Source organism: Anser cygnoides, chromosome 13 (genome assembly GCF_040182565.1).
Source record: "Anser cygnoides isolate HZ-2024a breed goose chromosome 13, Taihu_goose_T2T_genome, whole genome shotgun sequence".
NCBI lineage: Eukaryota > Metazoa > Chordata > Aves > Anseriformes > Anatidae > Anser > Anser cygnoides.
Window position 1 is genome coordinate 5,374,102 of NC_089885.1, and position 26,838 is coordinate 5,400,939.

The 26,838-nt window shown below is 43.2% G+C and overlaps 1 protein-coding gene across 2 annotated transcripts in view; it reads right to left on the reverse strand.

Moving 5' to 3' along the window:
* LOC106038554 (vascular endothelial growth factor receptor kdr-like) overlaps window positions 1-26,838 on the reverse strand; it is a 137,260-nt gene that overhangs the window by 65,672 nt on the left and 44,750 nt on the right. For both annotated transcript variants that reach the window (XM_048070545.2, XM_048070544.2), the window contains exons 4-9: window positions 17,524-17,651; window positions 13,336-13,495; window positions 11,714-11,850; window positions 10,112-10,271; window positions 9,383-9,500; window positions 7,158-7,333 (exon numbers count right to left, since the gene is read on the reverse strand). In XM_048070545.2, the coding sequence (XP_047926502.2) occupies window positions 7,158-7,333; window positions 9,383-9,500; window positions 10,112-10,271; window positions 11,714-11,850; window positions 13,336-13,495; window positions 17,524-17,651 (879 nt within the window). The remainder of the gene's footprint in view (window positions 1-7,157; window positions 7,334-9,382; window positions 9,501-10,111; window positions 10,272-11,713; window positions 11,851-13,335; window positions 13,496-17,523; window positions 17,652-26,838) is intronic.

The window sequence follows — 26,838 nt, forward strand, 5'->3', positions numbered from 1 at the left end:
TGACCTCTGACTGAAATGCTGTTTACACACCTTCCCCACTACCATCTAGACTGGGTTTCAAAAACATCTTTTCACATTGAGCACTTCATTAAAATACCATACAGTGGCCCAGTGAGGCATTTAGTCTCAACCTTATGTACTTTGCTGGACATGGGGCTTCATTAAAACTATTCACAGAGAGGCCACTCGTTCTCAATTTACTTTTTCTGTTTTCGAAAAGCAAAAATAATTTGCACTTCAGAATCTTTCATCTGATGTTTGTACGGTACTTAATGGAAACAGAGCCCTGCAAGTTGAGCCAGGTGAATGTTTTGTAATGTAGATCTGAAAGTCATTAATGCAAGTATGGACTGGTCAAGTGATATGGGGGAAAAGAGGATGAAATTCACCCCCTAAGTAAAAACACTTATTCTGTGTTCAGCTTGCAAGTGATCATTGTGTTTTTTTTCTTTTTTTTTTCTTTCTTTTTTTGTTAAAAGGAAAGAAATAAAAATGATTTAAATTAAATGAGCGAAAATAACTTTTGTTTCAGGCTGAACAGAACACTGAATTTGACCCCAGCTGATTTTGTTTGGGTGGTTTGCTTTGCTTTGTTCTGTTTGCTTTTTGTTTTATCCTGCGCAGCACTACACACCAGGCTGCCGTGGAGTGGGTGCACAGCATTGTCCCCACGGTACCTCTGGGGAAGCAGATGCCAGGATGAATTGAGTGTCCAAAGTCTCTCCGTGAGTCAGTACCATGGCCAGGAATAGAAGCAGGCTCACCAGTTATCGGTCCCCTGCCTAATCTTTGGTGCCCACACCCTGCTGCTCCATTGTAAGCCGCTCGCATAGGCTGGGAACGCCAGCGGGGTGGAAGCACATGGAAGAGAAACCGTTCAGCTGTATACTACATAAGCAAATAGTAAGAAGAATCAGAGTGCTTGACATACCCTACTGGGAATTTGGTGGTTAAATGACAGTGCAATTTGGTTTGGTTTTCCTAACCTCCTACAGTCACTTTTAGATACGTCCCTCTTGACCTTGTAGGAAGACAGCTGTCTCTGTTTCAGTTCTGTACCATCTTTCCCAGATCTGCCATTCATCCCTGTTGCAGCCAAGCTTTGGGAAAAAAGGGGGTTTTCTCTGGTCTCTCTCCTTCCTATTTTTTGTGGCTTAAACAGAGTTCAAAAGAAAATGTGTAGCAATGAACTGCTTAATTTTCAGCAGAGCAGACTGCTTTCTAGGATTTTTGTCTGTCCCCTTTGCCTGCTTTTCAAAGGAGAAAACCACCAGTTAATATACCTGCAGGCTTGGCTGAGAGACTGCATGGAAACCATGTGCTGCCACTTCCCAGCTTCCCCCCCCTCTGGATTTTAAGGGCTGTCAGGGAGATATCGCTGCTGCAAAGACGTGAGTTGAATGTTTCAGATTGTTCTGGCAAACTGCAGCAGGCCCCCACCTTCCTCTTCCTGAAATTGCTTTGGCTACTTCCAACAGAATGAAAGTAGCTCATCTGACTTTTTCATTAGGGGCTCTCCTGGGAGCGCGCAGAGGCTAAGGAGAGGCTGGGCTGTGGAGCTGCAAGTGCGCAGGGACCACGTGATGTCAGTGAGAAAATTCTTCCTAATTTGCTCATAATTAGTGTCTGTTTGTGCTGCTGCATTTTTTCTTTTCTTTCATGTATCTCCCAGAAAAAGTCAATTGTTTCTCCCTTGCCCGTGCCTGATAAATGGGACCAGCAGGACAGACCGAGCACCGCGTGATGATGTCTTTGCACTTGCTCTTCCCAGCTGAGCGTCCTCCCCACCCAACGCGCTGCCTGCAGCCAGTGCTGACCGTGCCCAGGAGGAAAGGAAAGCGATGGGCTGGGGGAGGAACACACTGAAATAACAGTTAGAAGGAGACTGGCTGTGTTTTATTTTGGGGTTTCTAGTTTGCTTGGCTGACCCAGAAGATGGAAAATCAGATTTTCTAGTTTGGCTTTTCCTGAATGGGTCCTCTTCCAAGGAGCTACTCTGGAGGTGGATATGATACACAAAGGACAACCAGTCCTGGCAGAATATCGAAGCATGAAGGCAAGGTGAAGGTAGAACGTTTTATTTAGCTCTGTTTCTTCTATCTGGCTCAGTCCTTTCACCTAATCATCAGTTGGGTTACGCTGATAATCCAAAGAAATCCATGTTTGTCGCAGCATAATGATGTCCAGTTTAGAGATTTCAGTGGCCTATCGTGCACAAAAGACCCCGTGAGTCTCCCTTCTGTCCTCAGCTGCCTTTAAGTGAGATCCACCACTCCAAGAGCTCTTTTTCTCTGAACTGGCACAGCCCAGATGCATTAAACTCATCTTGAGGATTCGCCTCCCTCTGCAGACTATTTCTGGATCTGGTTAAGGTGACAGGGTATTGTTCACGTGGATCACCACGTATTTATTGTGGAGATCACTGGGGACTCCTTTGATGTCAACTCATCCCTTGCAAGCTGAAGTAGGTCAGGCACAGAACTCCCTTTGCCTTTGATTTTAAACCAAATATGAAGAGCTGGCCTGACTACAGAACAGGGCAACGTATGCATCATTAAGTGCTCTGAAGCTAATTCTCCCTAGTAATGGACACCAAGGTACAGCTGTCACCTCGCTGCTGTGACAAGGAGCACGTGGCAATGCACATGTGAGTTCTCCGCACAGTCCTTGACCAGGGGAGAAGGAATTCATACGGAGCCTGCAAATTACTGCTGCTCTTGGGTGAGCCTGTTACTAGCACTTAGTCCTGCACTTCTTGTGGATACAGTGCAAGAGCTTGGGGGATCAAGGCTCTACAAGGGAATGTAACTTTAACTGAGTAGAGCAGCAGGAACCCAAAGCAACACTTGCTGGAGGAGTCTTGAAGGAGCACAGGAGAGAAACTTTGGGACAAAGGAGAAAGGCAAAGTGGTGAAGGAGATTATTCATCCCATTTTTTACAATTAACTTGTGCTTCTATACAACCGTCACTGACAACGTGGTGGTCAGAGCATGCTGACTGCTCCATAAAGGGCTCAGCAAGAACCTTGGTACATGCAGATGACTTGGGCAAGGGTGAGAATGAAGTGCAGCCTGCTTGCCCATAAATAGATTTGGGGATTTTTTGTTTATGTTTTGTTCTGAAACAGCTTTGTACTCCAGCCCGCAATAACTCTTTTCTCCCACGTTTCTCCTTCTTGGCTGACTCAGATGTGCAGCCACCAGCTGTTTGCTAGGATTGTTCCTTCTTCTTGCTCCCTCCCCTCCAAATTCTTTAGGACATTATTTTCTTGAAGCTTTTCTCAATAAGAATTTAACCAAACAAAACAAAAACACAGCAACCCGCCGCTTCTTGGACAGTGTTTGATGTGTAAATATGTAAAGAAGGAGAGTTTTGAAAACGCAGTCAGCTACCTCCTGGGGGCTTGAGTCCTACAATGAGCCAACACGACTCCACAAGGGAGATATGTGCTCCTGCAAGATTAAATTCCAGCTGCAATGGGAGCACGGGTGACCAGAGGCACAGCTAAGCCACTTCTTAAAGAGACATTTTTTGAATAGCAGCATGATTCTCCTCCAGGCCAGGCAGCAAGTGCGCATCTTCACACACCTCCTTCCTGCATATTGTCAACCAGGTCCTCGCCCGAGGCCAGCATTGCTATCAGCTCCTACCCAGCAGCTCTGGGAGTTATTTGCACTTTTTGCTTTTTCTTGCCTTCAAGGAACTGCAGCGATGGACATCTGTGCTCTCTGCAGATCCTCATCAGTTTTATGGCCATATCAAACATCGGGGGAAATAGCTCCTAATATTTTGCTCATTACTATGGAGTGAGCATCCAATGCACGCTTTCTGCCAGTTACTGCTGTGCTGGCTGCAGTTAAGCACATGGAAGGCAACTCCAAAGAAAGCCAGCAGTAGTGTGGGTCTTTTAACAGGTCAAGAGATGCACCGCGTATAAGCTCCTATCTTGCAGGGCTCAGCACATCATTTCTTATCTTGTTCTCATCTTGTTTAAAGGGGTCTCTTCTGCTGCTGTTATTACTGAATAAAATACACTGCAAAATTAATATAATGCAATTTGATGAGTAAGGGTCCTATGCTATTTGTATGTTGTTTGTGGATGACAATTCACAGCACTATTAGCTTTAAACTTCCTCTACACCTAGTTTGAATTGACAGTGATGGGTTTGTCACAGCACGCTGACTGCCAATTACACTGCCTGCGCTACTCAGGAAAATGAACGGTGTTTTATCCTGAAGAGACTCACAGGAGAGGGGGCTGTATGCTTGCTTATAATTTCTTCAATGCAGTGACCATTTGCAGGAAAAGAAGGCATTCAAATGACATTTAGCATTTCATTCAAAAGTCTATTTAAGTGATTTTCCATCTTCTTTTAATGTTATAGATCAGAATTCACTGTAGTTCCCAGATGCAACTCTGAGATTTAAAAGACTGGCCCTGGCTATTGGGGAATAATGCTGTTACTCGAAAAGAAATGTTACTCTCCAGTAATAGGAAGCTGCTTCATGGTTGTGTACTCAGCGTGAGGCTTATCAGGTGCTGCACTGCCACAGACACCACCTTTTAGACGTGATGCAAACCCGATGCTCCTATCACTGTGTTGACTTGCAAACCCAAGAGGATTTTTTCATGAAGTCTGTTAATCCCTGCGTTCAAATTCCAGCTTTGGTAATTGCAGACTGCCTGTGGTCTAAGCAGAGACATTTAATCACCCCTCTCAGCTCAGAGGTGGTTCTGTTTTGGTGGTGGGCAAAGTAATCACTGCATAAAATATCTATAAAGCATTTTGGCCTCCTTCTGCATGTCTAAGTGTCTGCTAAAGCTCCAAACACTTTGATCTATTCAGGTGTGGTACCAGGGTATCAGTCATGATGACTGGAGATGAAGTGTCAGGTTATTTCTGGAGAAGTTAAGGGAGAAATTCAAATCTGCATTCAATTTGGAGCTTCAGGTTGTTTTTTGCATATAAAGCAAATGATGCTCAGATCTGAAAAAGAGGCAGTCCCTTGACTCCAACCAAAAGCACAAGAAAAAAAGTCTGTTTTCTGCTGTTGGATAAGCTTCAAGAACAAAATTTTCCTTTTCTGATCTCTTCCCATATGCATCTGGACAAAATGACCCTGTCCTTGGGTTGAGTGCTTCAGGTATAGCATTCTGGGTTAGTGCTGCAGAGGACAGCCTGGCAAAAGCAAGAGAGCTTTCCTAGGAGTTTTGAGTCATTCCTGTTCACAGTCAAGGCAAATACCCGCCTTGTTTCCAGTCATTTGCTTAAAAACAATGGCACTCTGGCAAATATTTTCCTTTGCACGCTCTCATTTATGGGGTGGCCTTGTTTTACCAGGAAAGAAGCACCTGCTGTTCATTCTTCCTGTGCTTCCCCATGCAGTGAGTGCCTTCTCCAGGCAGCAACATTCCTGCAGCTGCTGGACTTGGCCTACTCTTGAGAAAGGGTGTTTTGCAATGAAATCATTACTCCTGATTGAAGTCTTTGTTGGGCTGCTCTGAAATAAAGGCTAACAATGAGCACCATGCTAGGCATGCACTGTGTGCGCGAGACGGAATACCACATGCTTGTACATACAAGAAAGATGAAAGGCTTCTACTGTGTTTAATAGCATGGGATGGTTTAATCCTGAAATAGCATCTTGCTCACACAGACAAGGTCTGTTTGTTTTTATATGCCTATTTCTGGAAAGGCTACTCTTCAAACTAACATTCTCTTTTGCATGCAAACACTAATATTTACCTCGACAAGATAATTTATTATCATTCTTAATTTTCTCTTCCTTTGAACATTTCCGTTCTCTAACAAGACAGCAAAACCACTGTATGGATAAACAACCCCCAGTGAACAAATCACCGCAGTTTAACACATTCCTGCTCATCAGCTGAGCTGCAGTAGCTGACCGTAAACATGTTCATAGCTCTCTCCAGTCCCGATTCACACCTTAAAGTGATGTTTAAGGTGGTGCAAGGTACCGTATCTTAGCATTTTCAGTAGGCCAAGTGTGCCTAAGTAACAAGTTCTCCATTTGTCAGGCATTATTCCTTTGTGAAAGGTGAAATGAGAAAAACACAAATACTGGGAGCTACATAGTGCAAGAGTACATAAGTAATTCAAAACAGGACAATTGAGAATATTTTTAGGTATAAAGAAGAGAAAAAGAAAATAATTCGCCATAGAAAAAAAACACAAACCTACATCAGTCTATCTATCTTTATCTATCTTTATCTATCTCACCGGCTGAGCAAACTCGGGAAATACAAAAGCAAGCAGAGCTGACCTCTGCTGAACTCCTGCTTGGCCTTGTGATTCAGTCTCTGTTCCCAAATTCAGTGGATGAAAAGAGGCAGTGGATGTGCAAAGAGACAATGTGGCTCTGTCTTCCATTATCCCAGCGAGGGAGATTAATAAATGTGATTCCAGTATCTATTTTCCCTCTCTATCCAGTAAAACAGCTTCAATGCACACAGTTTACGTCAGTTTTCTCTGGATCCCCCTGAAAACGAACCTGTCTCTCGAATGCTCCCAGCAGATAAATAACAACACATAAAATACAGACTTTGAAAGTATTTCTGTAGCAGGATGATGAAGAGACATGAAAGACAGGGTAGCTTATCTAGTTCCTTCCGCCAGCACATTTGGGACTTTTCCTATCCCAACAGGATGTTCTCCAGTGCTTTGCCCAAGCTAGTTTTTAATCTCAAGGGATAGAACTTCCACCACTTCTCTTGGGAAACTGTGCCCCCAGCTCCAAGACCTCACTATTAGATATCCTCCCAAACTCCTGTTACAAGTTTGTTCACTTTCAAGCCACCTCTGTTTCCCTCTGCAGAAGCACTGTCCCAACAAAAAGATGCTGCAGTCTCTTTCTGAGGTGCAATAGCTTAGTGGAAAGTGGCTTTAGATGACCTGGTTTTAGACTAACTCCTCATATCAGCTCTCTGTTCTGTTGCATCTATTTAGCATGGGGTGACATGAGATGGATCTTCAGTGGTTCCTAAATAAGATGGTAATCTATGTGCCACATTGTATGAGCTCTTATCAGCTAAACATGGGGACTTGTCACATGTTCCTGCTGACTGGTAAAATAGGATTGCATGAAAAAAAGAGAAAGAACTCAACAGAAGTTACGATAAGCATCAAGGCCTTACCTGTCACAACCAGCTGCATGGTGAGGTTCTTATACAGGCCATATTTTGCATTGCTCAAGACGATGGTGTAGTTCCCGGCATGCTTTGGTCTCACATCTCTTATGCCCAGTCTGTATTTCAGTGGGTCAGGCTCATAGCAAGTATGGTTATCCTTGATCAGTTTGCCGTCTTTGTACCTGTTTTGAAAGTCTCATCAAAGCTCATCCTGTGTGCACATGCCCATTAAGCCCTCAAAAAACTTAACTGGTACCCAAATTAGAGTGGATAAAGAGTCATCCTTCAGCAACAGCAAGGGAAACACAGGCCTGGAAGCACTGCTTGAATGGCCCAGCTATTGCTTTATCCTTCCTCACTAAAACTGAATAGCATCTGCAGTGCTGTGGGCTTCATCCAACAAACAGGAGAAAGAAATTTTAATGAACCTGAATTATCAGTGCTTTTGCATGCTCAGCTATAATCAGAAATACACATCTAGCTTCCCCCAGATTATGCTGGACTGCAAACAGCAGCTACATGTGCAACACTCAGTGCAGTAAATCATGGGCTAGCCAAAATCTGTGTCATCAGTTTTAAAACAAGATGGGAATTAATCACAGTTGGTTTTGGACATGTACATAAGATCCTTTACTGTTTCTGAAAAAGCTAATGTCTGTGTCCTGGAGAGTTTACGGTCGTTAAGAAGGTCAGTGAAGAATTTACAGTCCTGAACCTTCTCTAACTACAAGTGGGATAGTTGAGCCTACGTGGCCTTCTCCTCTTCACTGCTAACCCGACGTGCTCGTTTGGGTTATGAATACGAAGTAGGCCAGACTTTGCCACACACAGAGCTTTAGGTTTGGGGGAAGGAGAAGCTGGGGCACGTGTCCTACTGTCTTAGCATGCTGGAAACCTCCTTTGCAGTCGTTTAAACAACTGCACTGAGAGACCTCCAACATCAACAGCTGTAGCACACAGGGAAGGCAGCTCTGGTGGTCCCAGGCAGCCACCAAGCTGCTCCACGCTGAGCCCTGAGAACAAAGCCTTGGCACAGGAAAAGGGGATGGTCCTCGTTCAACTCCCAGGAAGGTTTCCATCTCCTAAAAACCAGCAGCAATTAAAAATATCTCCTGGCATGCTGAGTTCACTGATTTCACTGAATTTCAGAGAATTTCATGTTTCACTGCTAGAAGAATAGAGCAAACCCATCCCTGACCGGTAGCTTTTACTGAGTGCCAGGCCACCGAAGCAGCACTAGGCTGGCCAGGGAGAAGCACGCCCTGAAGGTGCTAACTCACCCGGGCTGCCTTCCCTGCCAGGACACGCAAAGCTACAGCAGCTGTCATACTGTTAGAGGTGTACAAGGTGGGGTTGTAAAACACAGCACAGAACAAGTGGCAGGGTTGAGGACAAGCGATTTAAGGGCAACAAGAGGAATGAATGTCTGCTGGACTTGCTGACACATTACCTCAGGAGGATTCATTGCGCTGTCTGAAAGGATCTGATATTGCTGGTGCTACCCAGTTGGAGTAAATTATTCAAGAGATACAGAGAAACAATTTCTCATGTTGATAATGTGCTCTGCAGCTTTCTAGTACACACTGCCTCTTTGCAGACTACCACTAATGCTGATAAACTGGCAGCCTTTCCCCTGTAGCTTTCTACTGGAATCTTCCAAACAATTCTGCATCCAGTGTAAATGACACCCCCCCCCCCCCCCCCATTTTTCCTATAGGAACCCTTTTTTTGTATGACAAAGGGGGAAAACTGATAAGACAAGGGGAAATGGCCTCAGGTTGCACCAGGGGAGGTTTAGGTTGGATATTAGGAGGAATTTCTTTACTGAAGGGGTTGTGCAGCATTGGAATAGGCTGCACAGGGAAGTGGTTGAGTCACCGTCCCTGGAGGTCTTCAAGGTACGTGTAGATGTAGAACTTAGTAGCATGGTTTAGTGACAGACTTTAGTACTAGGCTAAAGGTTGGACTAGATGATCTTAGAGGTCCTTTCCAACCTGAATGATTCCATGAGTCTATGAAAAAGAGTATGGGAAAGAGATATGGCTTGCCCAGCTTCAGAAAGCACTACCAAAAGGAGTTATATTTTGGCTGAACTGTGAGACGACAGCTGTGAGTACTCCCAAATCTCCTGTCTTTTATTTGTTAAATAAGGAACAGTGAAAATCTGTTCCAGACAGGAGACCAAAAGAAGGTTATGTTCTTCTGATTTTGCTCAGGATCGTGGTACTCACCAGGTAACAGTTGGGCGAGGAAAGGCATCCACCTTTGCAGCTAGTTTCAGTGACTTGTGCCCTGATGTGATCTCATAGTAAGGCCCTTTCTTATGTGAAACCGTAATGAAGGGTTTGTCTTGAAAAAAGAAAAAAAACAGAAAGACAAATAATGGCAGATCTATCTACCACAGTGTAGTGCTCACATCTTCGAATAGCGCCATGTCTACCCTGGATTTTTTGCAATTACAGATCTGCAGCTTCTGCAGATCACCAAATGGAATGACAACCTGTTAGAGCAAGTTCCCAGCAAAGCTCTTCAAAGCCAGTGAATTCTATCTCCAAATGAAAGAGTTTATATTTAAAGCAGAGAATTGGCATCTGCCATAGCCCTGGAGCAGTGTGTAAAAATGCCTGGGGTATCTTCTCCCTGCGAATGCCAGCAGGCCAGGTTTTCCAGGGCATCCACAACCACGCTTGGTGCCAGCCTTTTCAAAGTAGTTCAGCTCCCAGTTAAGCCGTGTCCTCAGATATCTCAGTCTGGAACTCTCTGATGTATTTTTAAAACATAGTGCTGGATACTGACTCTTTCCTAGAATGATTCCAGATTATACATTATTGATGGTTGTTTTAACTAGTTGTCATTCTTCCTAATGCCATTCACCTATCAGCAGATTTAATAACATGGCATTATCCTTTAAGCTGAACAATCTTGGTTCTAGGGTGTTCTGGTTTAGCTGCAGAACTTACCATACACTGTGACTGTGACATTGGCCTCCAGCCTCGTTACATTGAATGTTTTGCATGTATACATGCCTCCATCTTGCATGGTGACATTTGCAATCGTCAGAATGCTGCCAACTTTATACACCGTTCCACTCTGGTCTATTTTTCTTCTAGGATAAGGGTGCTGGAAGTTGGAAAAAAGGAGGTCAAAAAGCAGCACAAATGGGATTGTTTTGTTCATCCTTTCAAAGTCTGCCACTTAAGAAAAGCAGTGATTCATATTAAAATTATCATATCTCCCCATCACTGAAATAAATATTATACAAGACAAATCAGCAGGAAGAGCTCTTGTGTGAGCTTTCATTATCAAGCCTAATAAGAAAGAGAAACAGAGTGGAACTGCGGCACTTCTCTACTGAGACCTGGGCAGGCAGGTAAATAACGGGATGCAGCAAAGATCAGCCCTACTCAGGGACCAAAATCCCAGGGATCTCACTGCAAACTGCTGTTGGCTTCTGTAGGGTTACTGTTGTGCCTCTTTTTTTCCTGGTCACAGACAGTTTTCTTGTCTTAGAAAGAAAGCCTACTTTCTGAAAGAATAACAGATACCTAACAAATAACAGACAGCCAAATACCAATGCAAATTCCTGAAAAATTTGAGAAAGCATTGTATTCTTCTGATAGAATTTTGATCCTAGAGATTTGGCCGAGAAATTCTTCCTTTACCATGTTAGAAATCTAAGGAGGGGTCATAAAAAAACAACTCTCTTCCATCAGGTGGGGTTCAAGAAACAAAATTCAGTAACATCGTATTGCTTGAGCTTCTATAAATTCTATATTATATTTTCTACAGTTTCTTCACAGGAAAAAAAAGCAACAACAACAACAACAACAAAAAATATCCCAACATCCTTCCTTTAAGTAAACAAAATAAGTCCAAAAATAATCAAATTTTAGGGGTCACATTTTTCTTTTCCAAGAGGCTTAGATGCTCCTTTGAAATGTATATTTTGCTGAATTAAAATAAAAAGAAACCATGAGTATTATATTGGATAAATGAATCTGATCTGGAAAATACCCCTTCTTCTCTCCGTTTTCCTTGGGAGAACTGAAAGGTTTCAGCACATCAAAGGGAATGCAGTCTCTCAGATGCTTCTACTTCAAATTCAGCATTTCCATATTGCATGCCATGGAAAGCACAAGAACCTACACTGAGAATTTGAATTTAATTCTTTGGTGAGATTTGAGGAGATACAATTGGCTTTTGTTTCACTTTTCTCTACTTGATAAATGCCAAGGTGGCTGAGCATGCTGACAACTTGCAGCATTCATGGCTGCCTTTGAGACTTGCCACTTGCCAGAAAGAGGCCACAAGAAATGAGACAGCTTTTTTGTTCCAATGAGAAACATATTTAGCCTGAGATTTGCAGTTTAATTTGCAGGTTCAAGATGGTAGATAAGTTCTAGATTAATTCAAACTATAAATATAATCAATTGTAGGCACATGAATGGTTGACTGTATTTCAGAATAATAAGCAGTCAGTTTGCTCAGCCTCATGAACAAATCCTTTTCTTGGAGAGGAGGAGACTGCATCAAAGCAAAATCCTGAATTTTCATCAACTCACTCGCCCGTTTGGACACGTCCATATGAGTTCGATGCGCCCATTGATGAAGGTTTCTGCTCTGCATTCCAGAGAGAGAGTTTCTCCAACCAGCAGTTTTTTGGGAGTTGCTTTCAGAGCTAGGTTCTGTACTCTGCCCTCTGAAACGAAAAGAGCAAAGGTATAACCACACACAGCATACTACGCATCAATGACATTTAAGAGGGAATCTGCTCCCTGAATGCCTCTCCAACATCTGCTCCTTTCAGTTTCCCAAATTCCTCACCTTCTTCTTTCATTTCTATGGAAATTTTTGGAGACACCCACACAATGGAGAAGCCAGGTCAGTTGTATAAATGCCTGAACACCAGCCGATCAGACTGTGTGGGCATATGTGGACACAATAATTTATGAATTATTTTTCTGCCTTTTTCCGTGTTTGGCTCCAACTCTCAATGACCAGCTCCACAGCCATTCTGGTACTGTTCTTGTGCCTGTTCTCTTCATTCCCCATTCAGAAAAAAAATTCAAAAGTACCTCAACATTTGTATACAGGAAAGAGGGTCAATTTTTATAAAACATTTCTCCTGCCCTCTGATGGCCAGCTACCCTTCGTTTTTGAATGGGATTGCCAAATCTTGGCCTTATGTATTTATCGATGCTTTAAATACATCAAATGTGAAAAAGCCTGCATCACGGCCTTGCCTCTTTATCTGTCGTGCAAAATAGCAGATACACTTCTAAGCACTATACAGTAATATGTTCTAAAGAATGGTCTTGCCTGTGTGCTTTGGGTCTAGATAAGGATGACCTAATGGGTTTTTTAGCTTTGCATTCATGATTCTAGTAATAAATAATTACTCCAGCAATGAAAAAAAAAAAAGGAAAAAAAAAAGAAAAGGAGAGATTTACAGGACTTTTATTTGGCTGCTATACAAATCCATTGTTGTTTAAAGCTGAGTGCTAATTGTATAGCAGGATGCCATAATGTAATGGGAGTGAAGTCACAATAAACTCTCCTCTGTGAGAAATACGATGTATGAAGAGAGAAAGAAAATACATTGAAAAGAAAGAAAAAATAAATTAGAAGTGGATTCTTATTAATCTCCGGCAGTCCAAAATTTAACATTTAGTTACTTCAAATTTAGATTTTAATTATGAGCAGAAGCTTGACTGTAAATACAAGGGGAAGGGTATAGTAAATCACCAAGAGAAAAAAAAAAAAGTGAAGATGTGAATCAGAGCTTTAATGAGATTTTTATGCCATGATCTTGTGTGTTTAATGACCAGGAGCAAAAAGAAAGCTACTGTTTGGTTTATTCTAAACCAGCAATTGTTTTAATGTAAATATTGCTCTATCCAAGCAAACAAAGCCTTGGTGGGGTTTGAATAAAATGCTCCTGTTCTGTACCACCTCAACACTTGGTAATTTTTCAAAACCAGGACTGGATCAAATCCAAGCTCTGCTGAACAGGAAAAGAAGGGGAAGATTCAGTTGGCTCTAAGTGTTCCAGTTTGGGCATGCTACAGACACATACCAGTTAAATAGATCAAATACCATTAAGGCTAAGCAAGAAGTAATACCCGGGGGCTCAGCTATGAAACAGCAATATTGTGGTCATTCCTTGGGCACGGTAGTCACTCACCCAACCTCTGTGCTAGGTAATAGGATGTGAATACGCTTCCATTGACATTTGCAGTGCATGTGAGTAATCCAGAATAAACAAAAACATGAGAGGGGATGACAAATCCTCTTCTTGGGTCCCACACCATCGTCTTGAAGTTCATCTCTACAGAATTGGGATACTGAAAGAGAGCAGGCAGATAGGAGGCTGGTGAGACATTCCGTTTCTCCTCAGATCATAGTGGCGACCAGCCAAAGCTGCTCTGCTTTGTAGACTGGGTAGATATTTGACCTTTCAGAGTAGTTGGTGATCTCATTCCACACATATCTGGGGCAACATCAACACATACAAATATAAAAGTCCACCCTGAGGTATGGCTGTCTTTGAAATCCCAGACTTGGACATCATAACTGGGGCTCTTCATTCAGCAGCCCCAGTCATCTCAGATCTTAGGCAAGATACTGTGCTACCCGTTGCAAGTCCCATTTCCCTCGTCTCTATACTGGAAATAATTATGCCTATCTTACGGGAGGTTTGCAGGGTAATATTTTTGGAAGTGCTGAGAACAAAATTGGCTTCTCCTCATACTACATGTATGTACCACGTGTCTTTCTGGGATCTCACAGTACTTTAAGTGTTAAGTTAGACCTCTAAAAATCAGCAGTATTCATGTCACTAACTACCTGATGGCTGTCACTAACTACCTGATGGCTCTAAGTTATGTCCTGTGGCTAGTCATCAGCTTCTCTGTATATCACAGAAAGGGATGAGGCACTTTCAAAGGGGAGCTATTGATTTCCACTAGGCACTGAAGCAGCCTGGGTGACTTGGGATGGTAAATCACAGGATGGCTACAGTAAGGGGACTTAGTAACATAGACATTTGTTGTCCTAAATTCATAAATATTTGTAGTGTTCTGCGATTCTTGAAAAAAATAGTATCTTTAGGTTCTGGTTATGAGGAAGAAGCAAGGATATGAAAGGAAAATGTGGAAAATAAAGCAAAAACTCATCCACTGTTATTGAACCCTATATATGTCCTTGGACAGCATTAGTGTCAACCAAGTTAGCTTTTGTTGGTGGGAATAATTAGTTTATTATTAACACAAAGAGAAATGCTTGTTTGCTAGAGAAAATGCGATTGACTTTTCTTTCTAATCATTCTTGAAAATCCTGGAGAAAAGAACTATGTGAATGTAAATAGAGACAAATAACTTAGGAGGCTGTAAAAGAGCAGGTCACTGAAGTTGACCCATTTCAGCCTATTGCAGGCAGGTGTATGGAAGCACAGGCTGTCGGTATGTCTTGTCAGCAGGACACAGGAAGGCTCTCTAGGACTGAGGATTGCTTGCAGGAATGCTGAGACCACTTTGGACTGAAAAATGAAGGGTTTAGAGAAACCTTAATGTGCCTAGAGTTGCCCCATGATAACTAAGAACTTTACTTGCATAATGCCTCTCCCTGCTTCACAGCAAATACTGGTTTCTCCAAGACAAGGCAAGTTTTGCTTTTTAGAGCTGCCAGGTTTTAGCTTTTGGAGTTAACCAAGAGAAAAGCTGTACTAGGGACTGCAAGTGAGAATTTCCCCAGTGACGCAATAACTTTGCTCTTACCCTTTTTGTTGTGCAACACAAAATTTATTTCTCTGCCTCCAAACAAACTGTAGTCTTGTATTAGTAGTGTGCTTTAAATAGGATTCCGTTTAAATAACACTCCTGTTCTGAAGAAATTGCAGCTCTGGGCTTTGAGAGCTGATGCTCATTCCTCTCATGTGAATACACTTTTGGTCAGGCTGGCCTTGCTTTAGGTCACTTATTATTACACGTTCAGCACAGAACAAAGACCAAGGAATTAAGACTATGGGGCAGTGACTGGTGGTGTTGCTTTGGGATAGCAGGCACGGCTTTCTTTTGGAACAGGGGTTCCCTTCTGATTGTAACAGCAAACATGGATTTCATGTAAATACTTCCAAAGTAGTCGAGCTGTGGCATCTCTGTGCAGAGCCATTAGGAAAATTCAGGGAAACTGCAGGAAGAGATCTGAGACCTGAGGCTTAATTGTGTTTTAACACCCATGAAGGTCAAAGCTGTAAGTAGCAAATGCGCATTGAACCAGATCAGTGACTAAACAGATCTGACAGGACTGAAAATGCTTTTTTGCCCAGAATTAAAATCATGTTAAGCAAAATTAAAAGTTGGAGTTGTGTGTCTTAACATGTGTTCCCTAATAGCAAAGATGATGTGTAGAGTTAGCTGGGTTCTGTTTAATATTAGCAAGCAGTACCTTTCCCCATATATATTTAAAGGCCAGAGAGTGCAATGATTTTAAAGTATAATGGTAACATAAGGAACATAATTTACGATGGGAAAAGTACATTTTTTACAAGAATAATAAAATGTGATAAAGCTGAATTTTATGGTTTGGCAGCTCTGCTCCCTAATGGCGAGGGAAAGGGGAAAGAAAAAATAACCCTACTCTGAGGCCCTTTTCAACACTGCACACATATTAAACATCTTCATAGAATATTCAAAAATATATATTTAAACAACCAAACAAAAAACGTCAATGCTGCTCGAAGGAAGTCACAGCGGCTTTCCTCCCTTTGAAGTCCGTTGTCTATAGGAGATTAAATTTGGAAGAAGAGGATGTTCTAAATTTGTCTGATCGCCTTATTCACCTCTCTTCCCCCACCCTTACCTCCACCCCTTCTCCCACCCCGCTTCCTCTCTGCATGGGAAGCCGCCACCTTGGCTCCACACGGCACTACGAAATTCCCAGACAGGGCAAAACAAGCGGCGACCTTCCCTCTGCAGAGCCCGGGGCTGGCTGCAGCGGCTCCTGGAGCCAACACACACCTCCCAGAGCATGGTCCTGTGAGCAGCGATGTCCCTCCGGCTCCCAGCCTCGGAAGGATCCCACTGGGGAGCAGCACTCAGCATCTACACCCCTTCCCCACCACCCAGCTGCTTGCCCTTGAAGGGGTAAAATCATTTGGGGACAATTTTCCTTGCAATTCAAAAGAGAGATTTCAGTGAAGATTTCATTCCTCCAGCAGCTTGCAGCAAGGTAAAGGACTTGAGGTAGTGTTTGAAGAAATAACCAGGGGAGAGCTTAGCTCACATACAGGAGAGCAGGGTTGCCTATAAATAAGGGGATAAATCTGGAGGGCTGCTTGCTTGAGGCTCCAAGGCCGTATTTAAGCTCACGCGACTGTGCCGAAGTCAGCAGGAGTATTCCAGCAATGAATTTGGTTGAAGCAGGCTGAAATAAGATGGGGATGTTTCATTTTTATAGCCAAGGAGAAGGTGTTAACACTTATCCAGGCTAAAGCGATAAGCTATAAATGGAGAGGAGCCTTATCCCCCGCCTTTTAATCCCCACTGACAAAACTTAAAAATAGAGATCTGCTAAAGCAATAAGGCTTGTGCTGTCCCTGTGCACGTCTGCTGGAAGCTTGCCATTGGTGTCACCAGCAGGCAGCGTGCTGTGTCAGGCCACCATGAGTCCCTGTGGAGGAGCGCACACCTAGCGCCTAGGAGGAGTGAAGGCCTGCAGACCCCTCTACCACCACGGGATGTCCCTACCCTGTTATCACACCACATTCAGCACACCAAGCACATCTCTCACAGCATCTCTAGAGAGCAATCCTAAAGCCCTTTGACTGAGGCTGAGGAAGCCCTGGACCCTAAATTTCCATTTGTATTCTATAAAACAGCCTTGGCCTGCACAGAGCATAGTGCAGCCTTGACAGTCACACGTGAGAGCTGCCGAAGGAAGCAGGAGCCATTTATTTCTGAGGCTGAAACTTAGTTTAAATTCGTGAAATCAAGCAGAAATGGGCAACTGTTCTGAGGAGGTTCAAGGCATAAGATGTGTGAGAGTAAGCCTTCATGGAGGCAGCTAATAGCCAGATGTCGTAGAAGGAATTTTGAAGAAAAATAGTGTTTTGTCATCTGTCCTTGTCCATTTATGGCAGAGCACCAAGCCATGAGATGGGAAAAGCGTTTGATAAGCTCAGCCTAATCCCAGCCTTGCGCACAGTTCATTGATAGCACACTGTGAGAGCAGAACAGCGCTTCCAGATTTTTAGTGCCTTTTCTATTTTATTTCTGAAGCTTACCTAGCTTCATAAATTTTATTTCGCATTTTTACCCATTGTGTTGGCAGCCCAGACTTCTGAATTGTTTGAGTTTCTCTGGAAGTCACTTACCTGGATAAGCTTGGGTTTGATATCTGGAGAAGTAACTCGGCAGGGGACAACAACCGTTTTCGTCTCATCTAAAATGTAGATGATCTGGGGATGTTCTGGGTGAATCTCCACAAACGGGTTTCTGTAGTCTGCAGAGAGAAGAACACCGATCTGCACAACTGACTCTTTACTGAGCGCTGTGATCCCAGTCACTAACCACCCGTACCAAGCCCACTGCAGCATGTGACAAGACATCCAGCAATATCTTGCTTGTTTTCAAATTACATCATCATCTAGGGGTTATTTCTACGGGTTTGCAGTCTAAACTTTTAAAAGCTCCTTCTCCTGTCTGTTCCCCATCTGTAGAAATAAAGTTAATAATCAGCTCCACGGGCCTTCATGGCACTTGAGTTAGTGCTTCCCCCGTGCTCTCGACTTCTTTCACAAGCGATTTTATACCGCACATGCCACAGCAGCCAGGTGTTGCACTAGGCCTAATAACTTGACCGGGAAGCAACCTGTCACATCCCTGGGGAACTGTGGGACTTTCTGCAGATTTGCCATAATAAATCAGACTGGATAGATATGCACAGCTGACATAAACAGGAATCTGAGGTGGTTTAAGTTAGTAAAGCTTCCGAGTCTCATTCACTGATTTTCCATTGTGTGAATACAGCGATGGTCATCAGAATAATAAAAGAACATTTGTGAGATCCCAAAACCTTCAAGATTTTTCCAAAAAGCATTCTTTGACTTGATATTCTGATGGTTTCAAACACCATTCAGCTAATCCAAGCAATCCAAACTACACCACACAGAGCAGGCAATCAATCGCTTTTGCTTTGGATTACACTGTTGATAAGAAAGGATGTACGCACTGCACAGTTACCTCAACCGGCTTATCCGTGGCTTGGGACCTGCCCCCCCCACCCCACTTAATTATATTTTGGCTACAAATGGCTTCACCTAAAACATGGGAAGTAGCTGACATGAAAGGTTTGTGAATAATCTTTGTTGCAAAAATGTGCTCCGAAGTATTCTGACAGTACTTTAAACAAGGAAGTACCATGAGGAAATTAAAATCAGTTTTCAAAAGCCTGTTTAACTGCTCCCCAGTGGGCTGCACTGGTAATGAACGCTGTTGGCCCCGGCTGACACATCATCTCCATGGATTTGGAGGAGGCCTTCAACAGTGGCCAAACGCTTTATGGCTTTGGAGAAGGGAAACACCCATAGTGTAGGTGACCTCTTCTGCAATGCTGTATAATAAGGAAAGTGTCCTCCTTGATGAAGATCATCAATGTACTTCCTGAACGACCCTGGTATCCTCATGCCGTGTTTCCTCTCTAATTCCTGACATAACATTAAGGGATTTTTTTACAGTGAAAAAATCAATTACTTATTGCCTGGTGGATCTAGCCACACTGCTCATCCAGAAATTGCCCAGAGTGGCATGTCTCTGTGCAAAAACTTGAAAAGTCCTCACGCTACCCAATTAGACACCAGTGCTCTTTGGCACGTGTTGGGCTGAGCTTGCAGCACGGTGTGACAGCACCTCCAATAAATACTGTGCATCAGTGACCAAGTGCCTCTCCGACACAGAAACCAAACCCACGGTCTGTGTCTAAGAGTCTGACCGGTGTGACCGCCTTGGTTTAGCACCAATGTATCAGGCCAGCTGGCCCCTACCCTTTCACCTAAACGCATGCTCTCATTCGCTTGTTTTACAGCTAGGGCTGTTGTGGCAGCTGTTCTGTGATTAAAGAAAACCCTAGTTGAAGAGTGTTGCAGTAAGGCTATCTGTTCATCCCATTAAGCCTGCATTACTGTATCAGAGCTCTCTCCTTTCATCATCTGTTAGAAGAACTGGGAATGCTCTAAAATTCCCAGGAAAAGATGATAAAATATTTCTCTAATGTTTTTAGCTAGTGAGGAAAAAAAATCCCTGTACATGGAGTTCTAAAAATTCCAAGTGTCCCTTTCTGGGAGTTGGATCTTCTGGCTACTCTCAACAAAGGATCTAAATAAATGGCAAAAGCCTCCAGAATTTCTCTTTTTCCAGTACCCCATCCCTGGCAAACAGTATTTTGCTTCAAATCAGTGGGGATCCATTTTTAGTTTGAAACAAGTGTTCACCCTTTGGACCCTAGTGGGGAGCTGTCATATTCCATGCTGGATTGTCTGTAATTAAATAGGAGGTGAAGTGCTCAAGTACGTTGAATTTTTCTGGGTAACAAGTGCTTTATATGTAAATGATATAGCTATGCTTGCATTGTATTTTTATCTAGTCGTTGGTTTCCACCATGTCACTTAAGTGTGTGTGTGGTTTTGATGGTGACTTTGGAAAGTGACTGTTGGTCATGCACTGGCCAGTACCTCCCTCTTCGCATCATCCAGCAGCTCGAGGAGGTTTGATCTCCTTGAAATCAGTGCTGCTGCTCGGTGACCTGCAGAACAGTTTGAACATGGAGTGTGGGGTTTGGGTTTGCTCCTCCCTTCCTAAGTACAACTCCCCTGACAAAGGAAAGCACAGAGGTGGTTTATCTCGCTGCCCCATGCCTGGTAACTCGCCTGGGAGTAGGTCGTTCATTTGGCGATGTCAGTGTTCATTTCTTTACTAATGATAACAGTCCTTGCTCAAGAAATGTCATGGAAATATGTGAGTTTTCTCCTTTGGAATTGATCTTCAAAGCATGAGCTGGATGCAGAGCTCCTTCTCTCCACAACCCAGCAGAGTTCCCCTCATAAAAACATGAAGGGTGAGAGGTAGGGATTGGCACAGAGAAGTGGGACTGTTGACTTTGGTATTTTTGATAGCTTAATTTTAGCTCTGAGAACTGGAAATAGGATTCGTGGCAGCTGAAATGTACCAAGTGCTTCAGTCATGATGAGATCAAATGCTGGTGGAGCTCCTCATGTATATCAGAAAGGTCGCAAATGTTACAAAGATGTATTAGAAAAGGCACTTGGATCACTGTGCAGGTACAAGGGATGCATGATGAACATGGGGAGCTGTGACAAGGAGCTGTCAGTGGCACTGCAGAGCTCTTTTTGCACACTTTCTGAACTGAACAGGAGGCAGTGAAACAGAAGACAAAGACCAGAAATCTGGATGATGTCTATCTTTTCAAGTAATGTCTTTTCATGTCAGCTTTTATTCCCTGCCATTCATTTTTTTTCTGTGTTGGTCTATAAAAAAACACCATGTACTTTGGAGTAAGGGCTTTTGAAGAAACATTGTATGAGAGACACTAATTAGAATAAAAAATAGACCTCTAATCTCCCCACATTTAGGAAGCTTCAGATATATGTCTGAACTTTTTGGCTAGGCAGGCACTGGGTCTAATCAAGCCTCAAGCTGAGAAACCTGATCTCAAGACCACAACCCTGTAGCTTGTTCCAACCCCTAAAACTAATATGAAATATTTACACTCGCTACAGTTTGTCTTATGCAGTTTCCCAAACAGGACTGCTAAATTCTTAGATTGAGTTACACTACAAACATGTTTAATGTTTGTCTGTGGGCATTAATGCTGCTTAATCCAGCTAAACCATACTTGGAGTATATCAAATGTGATGATACTTTTACAGCCAAATTCAAAGCTTGTGCAAATGGTGAAAGGCCTTTCTGCTTAGAAGAAGACAACGCTCTTGGATTATTTGCTATAGAAAAAGTCAGAGAAAGTAGATTTGTGCATATTTGCAACAAAAACTAGGGGAGCAAAAAAGTGTTAGGGGAGGCATATTCAAATCTACTGCTTTTATGGGTAAGAAGAGAGAAGAGTAATGTGCCACGTGACAGGGGGATGGGACAAGGATATAGGCCAAGAGTAAACTTGCTGTGAAAAAGGAGCTTTTTCATACCAAAATATTCACAAACCTGGATCAAGTTTTGATTAAATGTTTCAACTGAAAAGATGGGAGCACTGAATGAAAAAATATTTTTGCCAATATTTTTTGAAGGAATTTCAGAATAGCAATGTTTGTTTAAAAAACAATAAATCAAAAGAAGGTGGTTAAGCAAAAGAGTTAAATAGCCCTAAAATGTGTGAAAACATTGAATTATGCAATGATTGAAACACCTTAGTCAAAACAGAATAAAATTTCTCTAAAATATTTCCTGTTCATGGAAAAAAAATAATTATTTAACCTCATTCTCCTCCATCGTCTCTCCCCACCTCCAAGACTGACATCTACCAAATGTTCAGATTCACACCAGGCCTAAAAATAATCCACTTTTTTCAGCTGTAAATGGAAAAGATAGTCATTGTGATGCTACTAAACTACTGGAAAATACCTAAATGGGATGCGTGAATTTATAGTATGTATAATAGAAACTATATTTCATTCCTGATTGACTTTTAATGGCAGCCTCCACCTGCATTGCCATATGTCTAGCCAATAGCTAGAATTACACTATCCCAGATCATAAGCTACAGTCTGAATTGGAAGCCAGTATATATAAATCTAGCCTTCCACAATCACTATTTGAAATCTAGATAGTGCTTTAAAATCACTCAGCAATTAACAACAGCAAAAGGTAGTTTCTGGGTTATAAAGAAGGGGCTGGGAAAAGAGGGGATGGCTTGAAAAGCAGTTGGTTGTTAATCTCTAGTAGATGTCAGGTCTCACAATCATTGTTCTCTACTTTGAAAAGAAGAGAAAAACGTTATCTTTATGGGTTCTTCTCTTTCCTACAGTAATTGAGGTTTCCTAGAGCATAACAGCCCTGTGCAGTAAGCAGGCGTCTATAATTTTTGTTATCTCAGTGCTTTATCCAGGTTACGTCTTTAGCCTAAAGAGCTCTCTGTCCCCCAGAGAGGATGGGATAGGTATTGATGTAGCGGGGCTGCTCCTGAGGTGGAGGTGGTAAAGTGGCAGCTATCTGCAGGGCTGAGCTTTGACATGAGAGCTTTAACGTGAGGCTGTCGGTGGAAAGCAACACTGGAATGAACGGCAAAGGGTTGCAGGTGGGGATCAAGCACTGACTAAATAACTCCGGGTCTGTCAGTGAGGCCAGGGATTCATTTTTCCTCTGCCTGTGAAACTCTGTGCAAAAGAAATAATATTGTTGAGCCCCAAAGAGGACCAGCACAGAGGGCAACAGATCCGGGCATTGTGCAGCTTGCTCATGCTTCATCCCAGCTGCTGTCAAAGACACATGAGCAGGAGTGAGCTGACTCCACTTGCTTTGGGCAGGAGTGTTTTCCAGGCAGCTGGGCTGTTCACTTACCGTATAAGCAAATATAAAGTGGCTCAGCTTTGGATCTTAACAAAAAGACAAGGAATAAATGCTGAAGAGACAACTAATAAACTACCAGCTGATATCTTTGTTATATATATCCAAACAAAAAACGGAATCCTTCATGAAACTCCGAAGTAGTTCAGGCTGACTGTGGCATGGAAAAATGATCTGCTGGAATGCTGGGAGTGTCACTGCCAGCTTTACAAACGTGCTCACCGGCTTAAGTTAATCAGCAATCAATTTACTCACTGTAAAAAAGCCTCTTAGAGACAGAACTTTGTGAAACAAAAGGGACAGGGTCACTTTGCTTTAAAAATGATAACCTTGACCTCAAGGAAGATCTCAAATTCCAGATGGTGTAAATCAGTCGCACTTAACTGTTGCCATTCGGAGAGCTGTGGCATGGGAAACACAGGTGCTGTCCTGCAATACAAGACTTGGAAACTCTGCTCTTACCGGCACTGAACTCCAAGGAAAAAACTTCTTGGCAAAGAAACACTTTATGAAAATAGGGTATTTCCCTGTAGCCTGGCACATCTGTTCCTCCTCCTGAGCTGGGAAGGTAATATGCCCTATGAATCTTACCCATAAGAAAACACCATCAATTCCCATAAGACAGTTAAAAAGAATAATTTACTGCAGGCTGCAAAGCTCATTATATGTGAAGAAAGACAAGCGCTGCGCATTAGGGACTTATCAGCTGCAGCACCAGCTCGGAGGAGAGGGAAAGGCCCCTTCCCTTGGGTCTCAGACTGACTGTCTAGCTCTGCAGGTCAGTGGAAGTTTGCAGGAAACTGCAGTCAGGCCAGGGTGTTACTGTTTACCCAGCCCGGCTGAAGAAGGAACACAAACAGCAAAGTGAAGGAAGCAGAGGCAGCGGGGCAACGGAGGGGAAGGGGGCCTGCTGCTGTCCGGCCACAGTGACAGAACTGGGCAGAAAAATCCAGTATGCTGCACACAAAAGCAACTCAAAGGTCAAGTGCCTACAAGAACATTGTTTTCCTTCAGGCAGAGAAGCCCTTCATGTTGAAACTCTCGTTCTGTCTAGGAGGAGATTAATTGCTGCCTGGGATGAGCTTAGGGAGGGTCCCTTTTAACTCAGCGGTGTAATAGCAATTGCCTAGGGGACGTGCAGTTCCCTCTCCAGGCCTGCACGGTGACAGCATGTGAGCGCAGATACAGGACTCCTTCGCCTCGCGGTGACATCTGTTCTTTTGTTTAGCGTTATCTGTACTGGAGGTGACTATCTACCAGGAAGTGGTGGAGCTCTCTAAGTATGTCATGCTTGCCATTTGAATTCCGTCCTCCAGCAGGCTCATGGCCCCGTCCTGGCAGCTGGAGAAGCTGAGGGGCTTGAAAGCCCTCACCCTAGGAACTCAGCGTGCCGTAGACCCAGGCTCTCTCCTCCAGCTTCTTGCTTTTCAGTGTTACATCACCTGCCTGCGTGTTCAAGACGTCCTCCTGAGACATGTGCACAGGATTTTGTACAGAATTTTGAGTACTTTTCATTTCTGCTCAAGTTTCCTACACCGTGAAAGCAAATTGTCTCATGATATTTGTATCATATCTAAAGCCGTGGAGGTAACATCACCTCGCCCTTCAGATACCATCCATCAGCCCAGAGGGATGAGAAACACTAACTGGCCTTTGAGGCTAGTCATCCACTGCTGCTCCTTTCTGTGAAATTCCTGAGTGTTCTCCCGAGTTTCAGTCAGAAAGGACCTACAAAGATCACTCAGTCCAACTGTCAGCTACTCGTTTTGCTTCTCTTTGTTCCTGCTAAAGGTAATTCTCTTACCCTCACTATTTATTTCCTTCCATCCATCATATCTTAGAAGAGCAGACTTGCTGGAAAGTCTGGGTAATAAGAGTTTCCCAGGTCATTTTGTTAATTTTTTGACATAAACCCATCAAGTTTATCCTCCTCAAGGTCAAGAACAATCTGCTCCTCATGTTAATAGGATCATTAGCAGTTAAGTGACACTTTGGTCAGAGCATTTTGGAAAGCTTTACAAGGAAATTGCCTAGTCTGCTCCGTTCTTCCTGGTAAACTATCAAAGCTTCTTCTAGGTACAGAAGTAACTCCTATAAAGTCACTTGTTTTGAAACTGGACCTTTGAAAATAAAGGACTTTTCAGTTTGGCAGGCAAATGAAAAGAATTGGTGGTGGAATGTTTAGATTAAACAGAAAGCAGAATATTTTATCTGTAGGCAAAACAAAAGTGACTGCAAAGGCCCCAGAAGCCATTCTGAGTCAACATGAAGCATTCTGTTTTGGTCAAATGAAATGCATTCTTCTCCTGGAGACTGCTGTTAGAAACACAGGAATATCCGTAGAGAAATATATTACTTTAAAAAAATGTTACTTCGAAAAATTGTGGGAGCAAAATTCTTTTCAATGCCAAGGAAAAGCCAATAACAACAAAAATGCCAAAATGGATTGAACAACAACAAAAAAAAACAACCCAAGTCTCTATACTTTGGCTGAAACTACGTTTCAAGCATCAGATGAATCCATGGATTGTGACTATCCATTACACTAGATTTTAGGCAGATGTAGATGTAGAAAATATTCACCAGGATTACTGAAGAGCCATCACTAACAACTAGTCTCTTGTATGAGCTGCTGCCAGCCGCAGAGCTTGGGTAAAGCTCAGCAATTGGTGCTTGCTGGGTGGATAGGCAATGGGAAGGAAGAAGTGGGGGAAGTGGGCTGGAGATTTTGGCTGTCAGGCTTTCAATTAGGAGTTATTTATCAATGAAGAGGAGGGGACAGTTACCTCTTCCTGCTGGGATGGCGAGCGTTGTAACTGACACAGCGCCAGGACGTCATGCCGCTCACTCAGCATCGTATCTTACAAGGCTCCTCCACTTAAAAGTGGCCCTTTAGGGTATGGTGTGAAGATACTGAATGTCTTGATTGAGAATAGAAAGGATCTTATTTTTCCTCTGGATCCGGTCCTTAATACTTGAGGAACAACACAGAGGGTCTGACACAGCCTGTGTTCCCACGTCATGTGGCCCTAAACACTGTTGACTAGGATCTGGTGCCAAAGCCGTCCACCAGTCTGCACAGGACAGCCAGCTTATCTGCTGGGCTCCACACCGAGCAGACAGGACACCGTTTGCCTATCTCGGCTTGCTGAGTGTTTGGCAGCAAGTGTAGCTGTCTCGGTGTCTCTAGCTTGAAAGGAAGAAGAAACGCAGCTCCAACTCTGTTCTCACTGGTAATATCTTCTGGAAAGCAAGCCAAAGCCCAAGTCAAGGCTGTCACCCTGGCCCTGCATTTCTGCTTCTCACATTCAGATTATCTCTGTGAACTGTCAAGAGAATTAAGGAGGCAGAAATCGGCTTCAAAGAATGTCGGAACCAAAATATGATCTCATGTGAGGGGTGCTTTCATGCACTTCCCTCCTCTTTAGATTTTTCTCAGGGAGGAAGGATGAAGAAGATGGACTTCACATCTCTGGGCTGTCCCATTTGATAAAGAAGAGGCTGTGGTTGATGTGACACTTGACCCTGATGCTGTACTTGTACCACCTGCCCTCCTCATTCTTTTCAGCAGTGAGAGAGAGCTCGTGTCCTTCCTTGGGGACGCCTCACTGCTGGAGCTGACAAGCAGTGAGATGCGTGCTGTGACAGGACAAGCAGCTTGGATGCATCCCTCTTTCCTTCCAATTAGCTACGGAGGAAAAGGAGCTAGCAGGAAAGGAAGGATGAATTTAAGCAGAGACAGCAAGCAGTGGAAGATTTTCCTTCTTCTGTGGGCTGTGCTCACATGGATGGCTTAAACAGCCCTCGAGTTTCACAAGGAGCCTTAACAGGACTTGAGATCCCACATAAAAGTCTGCCTTGCTTGAAATTTCATTTCCAGTTCTTGTGCTTTGGAGCCTAACAGTGCAGCAGTACAGCTCAGGCCTGGAGTGTCGGTGCTTCGTGGTGTCCATATGAACTTTAAAAGGAGCCCGAACACAATTTCTGCACGGGGATATCTCCTAGTTACACCATGTTCCTGGGAACATCAGTGCTGATAACCAAATGTATGGAAGCAAATGAGTCCCTCAACCTTGCCATGTGCCTAATTCACAGTA